Source organism: Carcharodon carcharias, chromosome 21 (assembly GCF_017639515.1).
Source record: "Carcharodon carcharias isolate sCarCar2 chromosome 21, sCarCar2.pri, whole genome shotgun sequence".
Classification (NCBI taxonomy): Eukaryota; Metazoa; Chordata; class Chondrichthyes; order Lamniformes; family Lamnidae; genus Carcharodon; species Carcharodon carcharias.
Window position 1 is genome coordinate 78,973,190 of NC_054487.1, and position 13,444 is coordinate 78,986,633.

The 13,444-nt window shown below is 44.5% G+C and overlaps 1 protein-coding gene across 4 annotated transcripts in view; it reads right to left on the reverse strand.

The window, feature by feature from the left end:
• stab2 (stabilin 2) overlaps positions 1 to 13,444 on the reverse strand; it is a 178,070-nt gene that overhangs the window by 83,848 nt on the left and 80,778 nt on the right. For all 4 annotated transcript variants that reach the window (XM_041215939.1, XM_041215940.1, XM_041215938.1 and 1 more), the window contains 4 exons: positions 9,903 to 9,980; positions 8,768 to 8,866; positions 8,549 to 8,656; positions 6,119 to 6,250 (listed from right to left, as the gene is read on the reverse strand). In XM_041215939.1, coding sequence (XP_041071873.1) covers positions 6,119 to 6,250; positions 8,549 to 8,656; positions 8,768 to 8,866; positions 9,903 to 9,980 — 417 coding nt within the window. The remainder of the gene's footprint in view (positions 1 to 6,118; positions 6,251 to 8,548; positions 8,657 to 8,767; positions 8,867 to 9,902; positions 9,981 to 13,444) is intronic.

The following is a 13,444-nucleotide window of genomic DNA, read 5'->3' on the forward strand; positions in this document are numbered from 1 at the left end:
GTTGTTTCTGTTGTTGCTGCTGTTGTTGTCACTGGTGTTGTTTCTGTTGTTGTTTCTGTTGTTGCTGCTGTTGTCACTGCTGTTGTTGTTTCTGTTGTTGTTTCTGTTGTGGTCACTGCTGTTGTTGTTGCTTCTGCTGTTGTTTCTGTTGTTGCTGCTGTTATTGTCACTGCTGTTGTTGTTGTTTCTGTTGTTGCTGCTGTTGTGGTCACTTCTGTTGTTGTTTCTGTTGTTGCTGCTGTTGTTGTCACTGCTGTTGTTGTTGTTTCTGTTGTTGCTGCTGTTGTGGTCACTGCTGCTGTTGTTTCTGTTGTTGCTGCTGTTGTTGTCACTGCTTTTGTTGTTGTTTCTGATGTTGCTGCTGTTGTTGTCACTGTTGTTGTTTCTGTTGTTGCTGCTGTTGTGGTCACTGCTGTTGCTGTTTCTGTTGTTGCTGCTGTTGTGGTCACTGCTGTTGTTGTTTCTGCTGTTGTTTCTGCTGTTGCTGCTGTTGTTGTCACTGCTGTTGTTGTTTCTGTTGTTTCTGCTGTTGTTGTTTCTGTTGTTGTTGTTTCTGTTGTTGCTGCTGTTGTTGTTTCTGTTGTTATTGTTGCTGTTGTTGCTGCTGTTGTTTCTGTTGTTATTGTTTCTGTTGTTGCTGTTGTTGCTGCTGTTGATGTTGTTTCTGTTGTTACAGCTGTTGTTGTCACTGCTGTTGTTGCTTCCGTTGTTGCTGCTGTTGTTGTCACTGCTGTTGTTGTTGTTTCTGTTGTTGCTGCTGTTGTTGTCACTGCTGTTGTCGCTTCTATTGTTGCTGTTGTTGATTCTGTTGTCACTGCTGTTGTCGCTTCTATTGTTGCTGTTGTTGATTCTGTTGTCACTGCTGTTGCTGCTGCTGTTGTTGTTTCTGTTGTTATTGTTTCTGTTGTTGCTGCTGTTGTTTCTGTTGTTACAGCTGTTGTTATTTCCATTGTTGTTTCTGTTGTCACTGCTGTTGTTGTTGTCACTGCTGTTGCTGTTTCTATTGTTATTGTTTCTGTTGTTGCTGCTGCTGTTGTTTCTGTTGTTATTGTTTCTGTTGTTGCTGCTGTTGTTGTTTCTGTTGTTGTTTCTGTTGTCACTGCTGCTGTTGTTGTCACTGCTGTTGTCGCTTCTATTGTTGCTGTTGTTGCTGTTGTTGATTCTGTTGTCACTGCTGTTGTTGCTGCTGTTGTTTCTGTTGTTATTGTTTCTGTTGTTGCTGCTGTTGTTGTTTCTGTTGTTATTGTTTCTGTTGTTGCTGCTGCTGTTGTTTCTGTTGTTGCTGCTGTTGTTTCTGTTGTTACAGCTGTTGTTGTTTCCACTGTTGTTTCTGTTGTCACTGCTGTTGTTGTTGTCACTGCTGTTGTTGTTTCTGTTGTTATTGTTTCTGTTGTTGCTGCTGTTGTTGTTTCTGTTGTTATTGTTTCTGTTGTTGCTGCTGCTGTTGTTTCTGTTGTTATTGTTTCTGTTGTTGCTGCTGTTGTTGTTTCTGTTGTTGTTTCTGTTGTCACTGCTGTTGTTGGTGTTACTGCTGTTGTTGTTTCTTTTGTTGCTGCCTTTGTTGTTCCTATTGATGCTGCTGTTGTTGTTGTTCCTGTTGTTGTCATTGCTATTGTTCCTCTTGTTGCTGTTGTTGTTACTGCTGTTATTGTTGTTCCTGCTGTTGTCATTGCTATTGTTCCTCTTGTTGCTGTTGTTGTTACTGCTGTTGTTGTTGTTCCTGTTTTTGTCATTGCTATTGTTCCTCTTGTTGCTGTTGTTGTTACTGCTGTTGTTCCTGTTGTTGTTCCTGTTTTTGTCACTGCTATTGTTGTCATTGTTGCTGTTGGTGTCACTGCTGTTGTTGTCACTGCTGTTGTTGCTTTTGTTGCTGTTGTTGATTCTGTTGTCACTGCTGTTGTTGTTGTTTCTGTTGTTGCTGCTGTTGTTGTTTCTGTTGTTATTGTTTCTGTTGTTGCTGCTGCTGTTGTTTCTGTTGTTATTGTTTCTGTTGTTGCTGCTGTTGTTGTTTATGTTGTTATTGTTTCTGTTGTTGCTGCTGTTGTTGTTTCTGTTGTTACAGCTGTTGTTGTTTCCATTGTTGTTTCTGTTGTCACTGCTGTTGTTGTTGTCACTGCCGTTGTTGTTTCTGTTGTTATTGTTTCTGTTGTTGCTACTGTTGTTGTTTCTGTTGTTATTGTTTCTGTTGTTGCTGCTGCTGTTGTTTCTGTTGTTATTGTTTCTGTTGTTACAGCTGTTGTTGTTTCTGTTGTTGCTTCTGTTGTCACTGCTGTTGTTGGTGTTATTGCTGTTGTTGTTTCTTTTGTTGCTTCCTTTGTTGTTCCTATTGACGCTGCTGTTGTTGTTGCTGTTTCTCTTGTTGCTGTTGCTGCTGTTGTTGCTGTTGTTGTTACTGCTGTTGTTGTTGTTGTTCCTGTTGTTGTCATTGCTATTGTTCCTCTTGTTGCTGTTGTTGTTACTGCTGTTGTTCCTGTTGTTGTTCCTGTTGTTGTCACTGCTATTGTTCCTCCTGTTGCTGTTGGTGTTACTAATGTTGTCACTGCTATTGTTCCTCTTGTTCCTGTTGTTGTTACTGCTGTTGTTCCTGTTGTTGTTCCTGTTGTTGTCACTGCTATTGTTCCTCCTGTTGCTGTTGGTGTTACTGCTGTTGTCACTGCTATTGTTCCTCTTGTTCCTGTTGTTGTCACTGCTATTGTTCCTCTTGTTCCTGTTGTTGTCACTGCTATTGTTCCTCCTGTTGCTGTTGTTGTTACTGCTGTTGTCACTGCTATTGTTCCTCTTGTTGTTGTTGTTGTTACTGCTGTTGTTGTTGTTCCTGTTGTTGTCACTGCTATTGTTCCTCTTGTTCCTGTTGTTGTTCCTGTTGTTGTTTCTGTTATTGTTGCTCTTACTGTTTCTGTTGTTGTTGTTTGTGTTGTTGCCACTCGGCCCCTCGACCCTGCTCTGCCATTTAATAAGATCATGGCTGATCTGATTGTAACCTCCACCCCACGTTCGCACCTACCCCTTACAACCTTTCACTCCTGACTTATCAAGAATCTACCTAGCTCTGCCTTAAAAATATTCAAATACTCTGCTTCCACTGCCTTTTGAGGAAGAGAGTTCCAAAGACTCATGATCATCTGAGAGCAAAAAATGTCTTCTCAACTCTGGCCAGGATTTTCTGTGCCCGCTGGTGTCAGGCATGTTCAGTGGTGTGAGCGGACAAAATGGCAAGAAGGCCAAAAATCTGTTTTACAACCTAGCGAAACCAGTTTGTGATTGTCCGCTCTGCCATCGGATGTCAGGGACCTCGTTGTAATACATCAGCATAATTCATACAGCCAGCCTGCCGGACTCAAACCCCACTGCTGGATCGTCTGTCCACGTTGGCGGGAAAACACACTGACATTTTTCACAACAGCATATACAAGACATGCACTTGGCGGGCTGCACTTTGCATGGGAGTTTGAGGTTTGTTTGCCTACCTTGCTTCGGTCAACATTCACAGTCATCAGCGCCAGGCTTCACAGACAGCACCACTATTACTTTTAGAGGGGGCTCATGGGCAGGTCTCTACCCAACAGATCCGCCGTATGTGGGGGGCTTTTCAACGGCTGCAGGGCAAGATCTTTCTTGGGGAAGGGGGAGAAGTGGCCTTAGGCAAGGGAAGAGGCTGCAGGGCGAGGGCTGTATTGGGGAAGGAGGGTAACCCAGGGTGTGTGCGGGGGCACATGTTGGTCTGTGAGGGCTGAAGAGACAGTCTCCAGAGGAGATGTGGCCAGATGGAGATGTGAGGGTGTGTGTGAGAGAGTGGGTGGTGACGTCCCTTGAGCTGGCAGTGATTGAGATGCCAGTGAATGTGTGATGAGCTTGAGTGTGTGAGTATAAAGTGATGAGATGGTTGCCATACCCTGGCTGCACAGATGAGATCATTCATCCTCTATCTGCATTGGATGGCCAACCTCTTCTGTGCAGCATTGGCACTGACCACCACTGCCATCGCCTACCAAGCCGGAGTGGTAATGTTGCTGCCCCTCCTACAGCCTGAGCGGAGGTAATGGACATCACAGTGGCCCTCCACAGCGTCCAAAAGTCTCTCGAGGGCTGCAGTCTTTTTGCCTTTCGGGGCCTTGTCTCCTTTGCTGCAGTCCTGGGCTGGAAGTACTGAGCGCGACTGCACTTTAAATGTGGCGCTTGGCGTAATGAAGCAGTGAGGTGACGGCATGGTGGGCAAATTGGAGTCCGCCCGCCATTGAAATGGCGTATATCCCAGGAATGCATACTTAATGTGATGGGTTTGGGGTGATACGGTGTGAAAAGCCGCCATTGCGGCCGGGGGGAAAAATTTTGTTTTACCCACCCGCTACCGCACTAAGTGCAAATCTGGGATGATAAATGGGCATCCCCTTATTTTCAAACTGTGAGCCCTAATTCTAGATTCTCCCACAAGAGGAAACATCCTCTTCACACCCACCCTGTCAAGACTGTTCAGGATCTTATATGTTTCAATCAAGCTGCCTCTTACTCTCCTAAACTCCAGCAGATACAAGCCCAGCCTGTCGAACCTTTCCTCATAATACAACCCGCCCAATCAAGGTATTCGTCTGGTAAACCTTCTCTGAACTGCTTCTAATGCATTTGCATCCTTTCTTAAATAAGGAGACCAAAACTGTACACAATACTCCAGATGTGGTCTCACCAATGCCCTGTAAACTGAAGCATAACCTTCCTACTTTTGAATTCAATTCCCCTCGTAATAAATCATAACATTCTATTAGCTTTCCTAATTACTTACTGTACCTGCATATTAACCTTTTGTGATTCATGCACGAGGACACCCAGATCCCTCTGCATCTCAGAGCTCTGTAATCTCTCACCATTTAGATAATATGCCTCTCTTTTATTCTTCCTGCCAAAACGGACAAGTTTACATTTTCCCACTTTATATTCCGCTTGCCAGATCTTTGCCCATTCACTTAATCTATCTATATTCCTTGCAGCCTCCTTATGTCTTCTTCACACTTTCTTACCTAGCTTTGTGTCAACAGTAAATTTAGCAACTGTCCCTTCGGTCCCTTTATCCAAGCCATTATATAAATTGTAAAAATTTAAGGCCCCAGCACTGTAAGGAAACCAATTGTTACATTTTGCCAAAGAGAAAATGACGCCATTATGCCTACTCTCTGCTTCCTGTTAGCTAGCCAACTTTCTGTCCATGCCAATATGTTACACTCTGCATCATGAGCTTTTATTTTCCGCTGTAATCTTTGATGTGGCACCTTATCAAATGCCTTCTGGATATCTAAGTACAGCCCATCCACTGGTTCCCCTCTATCCACGGCACATGTTACTTCTGTGAAGAACTCCAATAAATTGGTCAAACATGATTTCCTTTTCACAAAACTACGCTGATTCTGTTTACCTTGAATTTTTCCAAGTGCCCTGCTCTAACATCTTTAATAACAGCTTCTAACGTTTTCCCTCGGACAGATGTTAAGCAAACTGGTTGTTGGTGCGGTTGCTCAAAACAAAATCACCAGGTCAGTCACTGTCTCCCGTCCGACCACAGTGCACCCCCAGCATGGCTCCCACTTTCCACCTTCAAGTCTTCAGTACTTAAAGGTGTAACCAGGGTGGATGTTATGTGATTCTTCTTTTCCCGGTGGACCTGTATAACAGGTTGTTGGTTCATGCAGGCAGCACTGATTCATTGTAAATCTTTATGAGAGACCTGTTTTTGTCTAAGGTAAAGTTCACCTTCTGGAGTCAGGACCATTGTGCTTTCCTGGACTTGTTTCAATGGCCTAAAGGAGTCAAGTAAGGAATTTTCTGCATTTCTTTCCACCCCACCGCCCCCCCCCACCCGGCCCCCCACCTCGCCCTGGAGTTTTCATGGCTCTAGTTGGGTGGGAAGTGTTTGATTCTTAATGCAGAGACATCATGACTGCATGGGTCAAGCTAGATGGGCCAGCTGGGCTATTTCTTAATGGACAGTATTTTGAGCATTGACCACCCCCACCCCTGCTGCTATTGAAATCCTTATTCATGCTTTAAACACCTCAAACTTGACCTCTCCTGTCTGCCAGGTGTAGACCACATGTTAAACGGATGGAAGAATTACAGTACGTCCATATACCTGGCCATTCCTGCGAAAGAAGCCAACTTGAAAGGAAAATCCTAGCATTGTCTCCCGGTGCATCCCATTGTGCATATCACTTTCCATTAGCTTTTGATCCAAAATGACATGGTATCTTATAAGGTCCTCATCCTGAAGGGAAAGAAAAGATACACATTCTTTATAAAAGAAGCCATTGATTTAGTTCAAAAGTAAGATGAAAACGTATATTAATGTTCTCATGGGGACTGTTATGTTTGAAATAATGATCTAAAGCCCCAGTTGCTCATAAGGGATTGTGTAATCACGCTGTGGCTTCATTTACTGTGTCTAGGCTCATGACAACATTTATACAAAGGTACAAAGCTTGAAAACAGCAGCAGAGCTGACTGTGTGTGCTCTGCTTAAAGCCAAAAGTGAAATTAAAACTGGATCGCATGACACACTTCCTTTCTAGCGATGTCATGCTGCAATCCCTTAAAGGCATAATTACAACACAAACTATCAGCAACTCGCCAAGGCTCCTTCGATAGCACCTTCCAAACCCATGACCTCTACCACCTAGAAGTACAAGGCAGCTGATGCAGGTGAACACCATCACCTGCAAGTTCCCCTCTAAGCCACTCACCATTCTGACTTGGAAATATATCCCTGTTCCTTCATGTCGCTGGGTCAAAATCCTTCAACTCCCTCCCTAACAGCACTGTGGGTGTATCTACACCACATGGACTGCAGCGGTTCAAGAAGGCAGCTCACCACCACCTTCGCAAGGGCAACTAGGGATGAGCAATAAATGCTGGCCTTGTCAGTGACACTCACATTCCAGGAAAAAATGAAAAAAAGGTAACTGAGGAGGAGCCTCTATAAATATCCCCATCCTCAAAAATGGGGGAGCCCAGTACTTTAGTGTAAAAGAAAAGACTGAAACATTTGTAACCAGATTCACAGAAGCCAATCTTCAGCCAATCCACTCCACATGATATCAAGAAATGGCTGAAGGCATTGGACAGTGCAAAGGTAATGGGCCCTGACAACATTCCTGCAATAGTACTGAAGACTTGTGCTCCAGAACTTGCCGCGCCCCTAGCCAAGCTGTTCCAGTACAGCTACAACACTGGCATCTACCCGGGTATGTGGAAAATTTCCCAGGTATGTCCTGTACACAAAAAGCAGGACAAATCCAAACCAGCCAATTATCCCCCATCAGTTTAATCTCGATCACCAGTAAAGTGGTGGAAAGATTCATTGACAGTGCAACACTTACACAGCAATAACCTGCTCACTGATGCTTATTTTGGGTTCTGCCAGGGCCACTCAGCTCCTGACCCATTACAGCCTTGGTCCAAACATGGACAAAAGAGCCCAACTCCAGAGGTGAGGTGAGAGTGACTGCCCTTGACATCAATGCAACATTTGTCCGAGTGTGGCATCAAGGAGCCCTAGCAAAACTGGAGTCAATGGGAATCGGGGGAAAACTCTCTACTGGTTGGAGCCATACCTAGCACAAAGGGAGATGGTTGTGGTTGTTGGAGGTCAGTCATCTCAGCTCCAGGACATCACTGCAGGAGTTCCTCGGGGTAGTGTCCAAGGCCCAAACATCTTCAGCTGCTTCATCAATGAACTTCCCTCCATCATAAGGTCAGAAGTGGGGATGTTCACTGATGATTGCACAATGTTCAGCTCCATTCATGCCTCCCCAGATACTGAAGCAGTCAACGTCCAAATGCAGCAAAACTTGGACAATATTCAGACTTGGCTGACAAATGGCAAGTAATATTCGCACCATAGAGGTGCCAGGCAATGGCTGTCTCCACTAAGAAAGAATCTAACCATCGCCCCTTGACGTTCAATGGCATTATCATCGCTGAATCTCCCACTATAAACATCCTGGGGATTACCATTGACTAGAAATGGAGCAGCCATATAAATGCTGTGTCTACAAGAGCAGGTCAGAGACTGGGAACTCTGAGGCGTGTAACTAACCTCCTGACTCCCCAGAGCCTGTCCACGACCTACAAGGCACAATTCGGGAGTGCGCTGGAATAGTCTCATTACCTAGGTGAGTGCGGCTCCAACAACACTCAAGAAGTTCAACATCATCCAGAAAAAAGCAGCCTGCTTGATCGGCACCCCAAATTCACTCCCTCCATACTGACACACAGTGGCTACTATATACAAGATGCACTGCAGCAACACACCAAGTCACTTATGACAACACCTTCTAAACTCACGATCTCTACAACCTAGAAGGACAAGAGCAGCAGACACATCGGAACTCCTGCAAGGAACACAACATCCTGATGTGGAAAAATAACACCTTTCCTTCGCTAGCCAGCAACGCCCACATCCCCTGAATGAATAAATAAATCCTGGTTCCAACTCACAACTTTCTAAAGTTATGGAATTCAACTTCACAACTTTCCCCAGGGAGATTTGAAGTCACAAACATACCAAAACATCAACTGCTTTCTCCTTGAGGTACTTCTCAATGGCGTCATTATTTGGGGGATAGACAGTATAGGTCCTGGCACTTTCAATCTGTGCTGTCAAGTTCTGTTGCTGTAACATATAGAGATAAGCTTTAGTGACACAGCCTTTTCAACTTGTTAATAGGCAAGCATTATAGAGCAGCACTTAATGATCAACTGGAATCATATCTGCAGAACTTACAATGACAAAATTCCTAAACCGGGAATACTCTGGCATCTGATTTAGCGTAGACAGCAGGTTGACCGATACATCACTCATAAGCGGATCAGGTATTAGAACCTACAACACAACAATTGGTAATATAAATGCATCATGCATCGACTAGTTATGGAAAAGCATCACGTGTTAATGTTCCAAAATCAACTATTACTGTGCGGATAAAGGCAGCAATTTTTACTTACATACGAACTTGCGAATTAGGAACACGGTAGGCCATTCAGCCCCTCGAGCCTGCTCCGCCATTAAATAAGAAGTGGCTGATCTGAATGTAACTTCAACCCCACATCTCTGCCTACCCCCGATAACCTTTCACCCCCTTGTTAATCAAGGATCTATCTACCTCTGCCTTAAAAACATTCAAAGGCTCTGCTTCCACCACCTTTCGAGGAAGAGATTTCCGAAGGACTTAATGGATATGGTAATAAATATGGCCAGGGTAAGGAGCTCTAGCATCGGGGAAAGAAAACAAACAAGTTTAATATGGCAAAGTATATGAAGGGGTAGGCATTAGTGAGAGTCTATTTTCACACGTATATCGAAGGCCGCACAAGGCAACGTGTGTTTGAATCAGGAGACCAAGTCTCGCACTAAATTGGGCATCAGGCGTCATTTGAATGCATCCCTGACTCCACATCGAGCCAGTGAAGCAAACATCTTTTACTTAACTATATTTTGTGCCAGCCACTTGCTGGGCAACAGCCACAGCAGGAAATCCTGAGCGGAACAGGCCCCGGGACTTCTTTACCTGAGGCAGCCCAATGGCAGAGGGGTGTTAAACCAGCTGCTAGGTGCCCTCATTATCTAATGCAAGGGGCTTAAGACCTGCTGTAGGTAATCACCAGGGATGCCTGAAAAATTGACTGGGCTGATATGGGGGTGGACGTATTTCAGGTACTGTTGGGGGTCCAGGGCATAGAGTTGCAAAATTGGCACCTCTGTTCCCTGTCTTCTGCCCCTATAAGGGCCGAGGGAGGCCCTGGCTATTCTCCCCCAAGTGATCTTATCACAACACACGACATTTCTCTTTAACTACAATTGGGGAGTTCTGGCTATGTAAGGCCTGAAGCACAAGTTGCACTCAGAAGATTGACCTTACCCTGTCAATAATGTGCATAATCCCATTTGTAAAAGCAATATCAGCATTGAGAATGTTAGCACCTTCGATTATAGGGCTCTAGAAAAACAAAACATTTGTTAGAATTGGTATAAAAAGAGCAACATTTTAGTTAAATAATAATAATACTAGTTTATTCAAGAAACGCATTTTCAGTCCGAAGGCTGAATCAGAGGATGTCAGACAGACAGCTTCTCGGCTCCAGTGTTACTTATCCCCTGCACATTCTCTCACCAACATTCTCCTATACCACGCCATATCTTACCCTCCCCCAGGGCTCTTGCAAGTCTGTCAGGTGAATATGTCTGTCTCAGGAATTACTCCCCCTTCAAGTTTCCTTCCTTCTGCCCACCGCCAAGGGCAATTAGGATTGGGCAATAATTGTTGGCCTTACCAGCAATGCCCACACCTCATGAACAAATGGAAAAAATAGGAAACACTTGATTCCTGCACGTGGCTGAGATCAGGAAATGATTGGGACATCATCACAGCGCTCATTCATAGAATGATACTTCACAGAAGGAAGCCCATTCAGCCCATCATTCCTGTGCTGGCTCTTTGAAAGAGCTGTCCAATTCGTCTCACTCCCCCATCCTCTGTCCCAATTGTCCTGCTGATTCTCCCCTTCAAGTATTTATCTAGCTCCCTTCTGAAAGTTACTATTGAATCTGCTTCCACTGCTGTTCAGGCAGTGCATTGCAGATCAGAATAACTCACTGTGTAAAACATATCTCCTCATCTTGCTCTGGGTCTTCACCTTAATTCTGTGTCCTTTGGTTAACGACCCTCCTGCCAAGCAAACAATTTCTACCTATTTATTCTATTAAGAATTTCCAGTATTTTTTGTTTTTGTTTCAGATTTCCAGCATCCACAATTTTTTGCCTTTATCTTAGGTTACCTCCAATGTTTGAAATGTGCATTTTCTTGCTTGAAACGCACACCTGCTTCCATAAATTTTCTCAGCACTTCCGGAAGATTGGCTAAATGTTCAGCTTCAGTCAATCCAATGTTGAGAACATCATCCAAGTATATGACCACAGGTGGAAGTCCCTGCAGGGGACTCTCCATGGTTCATTGAAATATAGCACATGCTGATGAAACTCCAGTAGGTAATCGGGTGTGCTGGTAGAGACCTTTATGGGTATTAATTGTCATGTATTCTTTTGACGTGCTATCCAATTCCAATTGTTGATGGGCATGACTCATGTCTAGTTTTGTGTACAAGTCATCGATTCTGAGAATGGGCATTTGTCTAACTTTGATGCTTTGTTGACTGTCAGTTTGTAGTCACCGCATATGCGTATAGTCTGATCTAGTTTGACGGCCCACTTAGAAAGCCAGATAAGTTGAATTATTCCCAGGTTTTCCAACCTGCACAACTCTGCTTCCGCTTTTTCTTTTGGTGAGGAAGGCACTGGTCTGGGCCACGATGAAGTGTGGTGTTGCCTGGGGACCGATGTGCATTTCAGCTTGCGTGCCCTTCAGCTTTCCCAACTCGTCTTAAAAAAGTGTTGTATTTCTTCAGGAGCTCTGGAATTCCGTCGGACTTCAAAATGGAATGTTTCTGACCAGTCAAGTTTTATTTTCTGCAGCCAATCTCGACCCAAAAGGCTGGGCCCCTCCCACTTTATGATTATCACAGGCAGTTGGGCTGGCTGTTGTTTGTATCAGACTGGGACAACAGCAATGCCTTTGACCTGAATGGATTCCCCAGTGTAAGTTCTCAGCTTGGCGGATGTCCACCCAATGTCAATGGCTGACTCTCTTCACTGAGGTACTTGAACGTGTGCTCCCCAACAACAGTAGTTGAAGTACTGATATCCATCTCCATCTGTGGTTGCTACCATTCACTTGCACTGTAATTGTAATGGGCTCAGATGTAACAGCAGTCACTTGATACAGAGAGTATACATCAGTAGTAGCAACCTCAACCTTTGCTGTATCAGTTAACTCAATTAGATTTGTTTGCTGTTTGCCTATCCTTTGTTCTGCACTGCCTAACCAGGTGCCCTTTCCTGTGGCAATGATTGCATTCTGCCTCTTTGAATCTACAGACATCTGCTCCATGATTTCCTCCACATCTGTAGCAATCGCCTACCTTATTAGCTGACGTATTACAATTAGGTTTCCTAACTCTTTGTGTAGTGGACATATAATCGCATTTAAATTCTGCTCAGTGACAAGATCCTGCCCAGCATAGAGTACGGTGCCATTATCCACGTGCTGCACAGCCTGTGGGTCTTTTTGTAACACTTTCCATAGCGAGAGAAAATTCCAGGGCGCGCTTGAAATCAACGACGGATTCGGCTAGCAAGGGGCGCTCAATGGTATCATCCTTGACTCCGCATACAAGTCTGTCCAGCAGCATATCATTCAAGGCACCCCCAGACTCACAGTATTTAGTTAACTGTTTCAGGTTCGCCACAAAGGTAGCAAGGGGCTCTCCTGAGCATGAATTAAACTTGAAGTGCCTCATGATTACAGACGGTTTGGCTTGGGTTGAAAGTGCGATTTCAGAAGCTCCACTAACTTAGAACTGGGCGCAGTTCTGGGGCAGTCAGGTTTTGAATCAGGTTATATGCCACTCAGTGGGATAGCTTTACGTTTTCCTTCAGTGGTAACTTAGTTCGTAACGAAGTAAAGCCTGAGGTGCTCGACTTCAATCTTCAATGTTAGCATTATATGGAGTGATTCTCCCGATCAGCGGCATGACTGATAAGTATTGTTCAACTTCGTTTTACTCACATCGACCAGGGGTGAAGTATGCAGGAGAAGTCAACTATATCCTCGTCGCCAAATGGAATGATTTGATGGAGCAGCAGGTTTCGTGAAGAAAAGGCTAAGCTTTATTAAGGAGGCATGTAGCGGTGCTTGCACACTGAACGTGATCTCTCCGTCAGAAACCCCACCCACAGGATTACTCACAGAAAAAGCTTATTGGTCGAAGCATCACATGATAAGTGATTGACAGGAGGGAGGGATATTACATCTAGTTACTACATGTTCACAGCCTCAAGATTCCCCAAAATGTTTCACAGCCAATTAAATACTTTTGAGGTGTAGTCATTGTTGTAATGTAGGAAACACAGCAGCCAATTTGTGCACAGCAAGCTCCCACAAACAGCAATGTGATAATGGCCAGATAATCTTTTTTAGTGCTTTTGGTTGTGGGATAAATATTGGCCAGGACACCAGGGAGAACTCCACTGTTGTTCTTCAAAATAGTGGCTAATGTCCACTTAAGTGTGTAGACAGGGCCTTGGTTTAATATCTCATCTGAGCTGACTGTAGGTTGATGAGGGATGTCTTTAGTTACGATGCATTGAGAGCCATGCGATAGGCTTGATGGAGCAGCTAGTCTTCCCGGACCTGTCAATTTCTTAAGGACACAGGCTGAACCCAGATGGAATACGTGACAACCAGACATGGCACTCTGCCCTGGCAACCAGACATGTCAATCTGCCCTGGCAACCAGACATGGCACTCTGCCCTGGCAACCAGATATGTCAATCTGCCCTGGCAA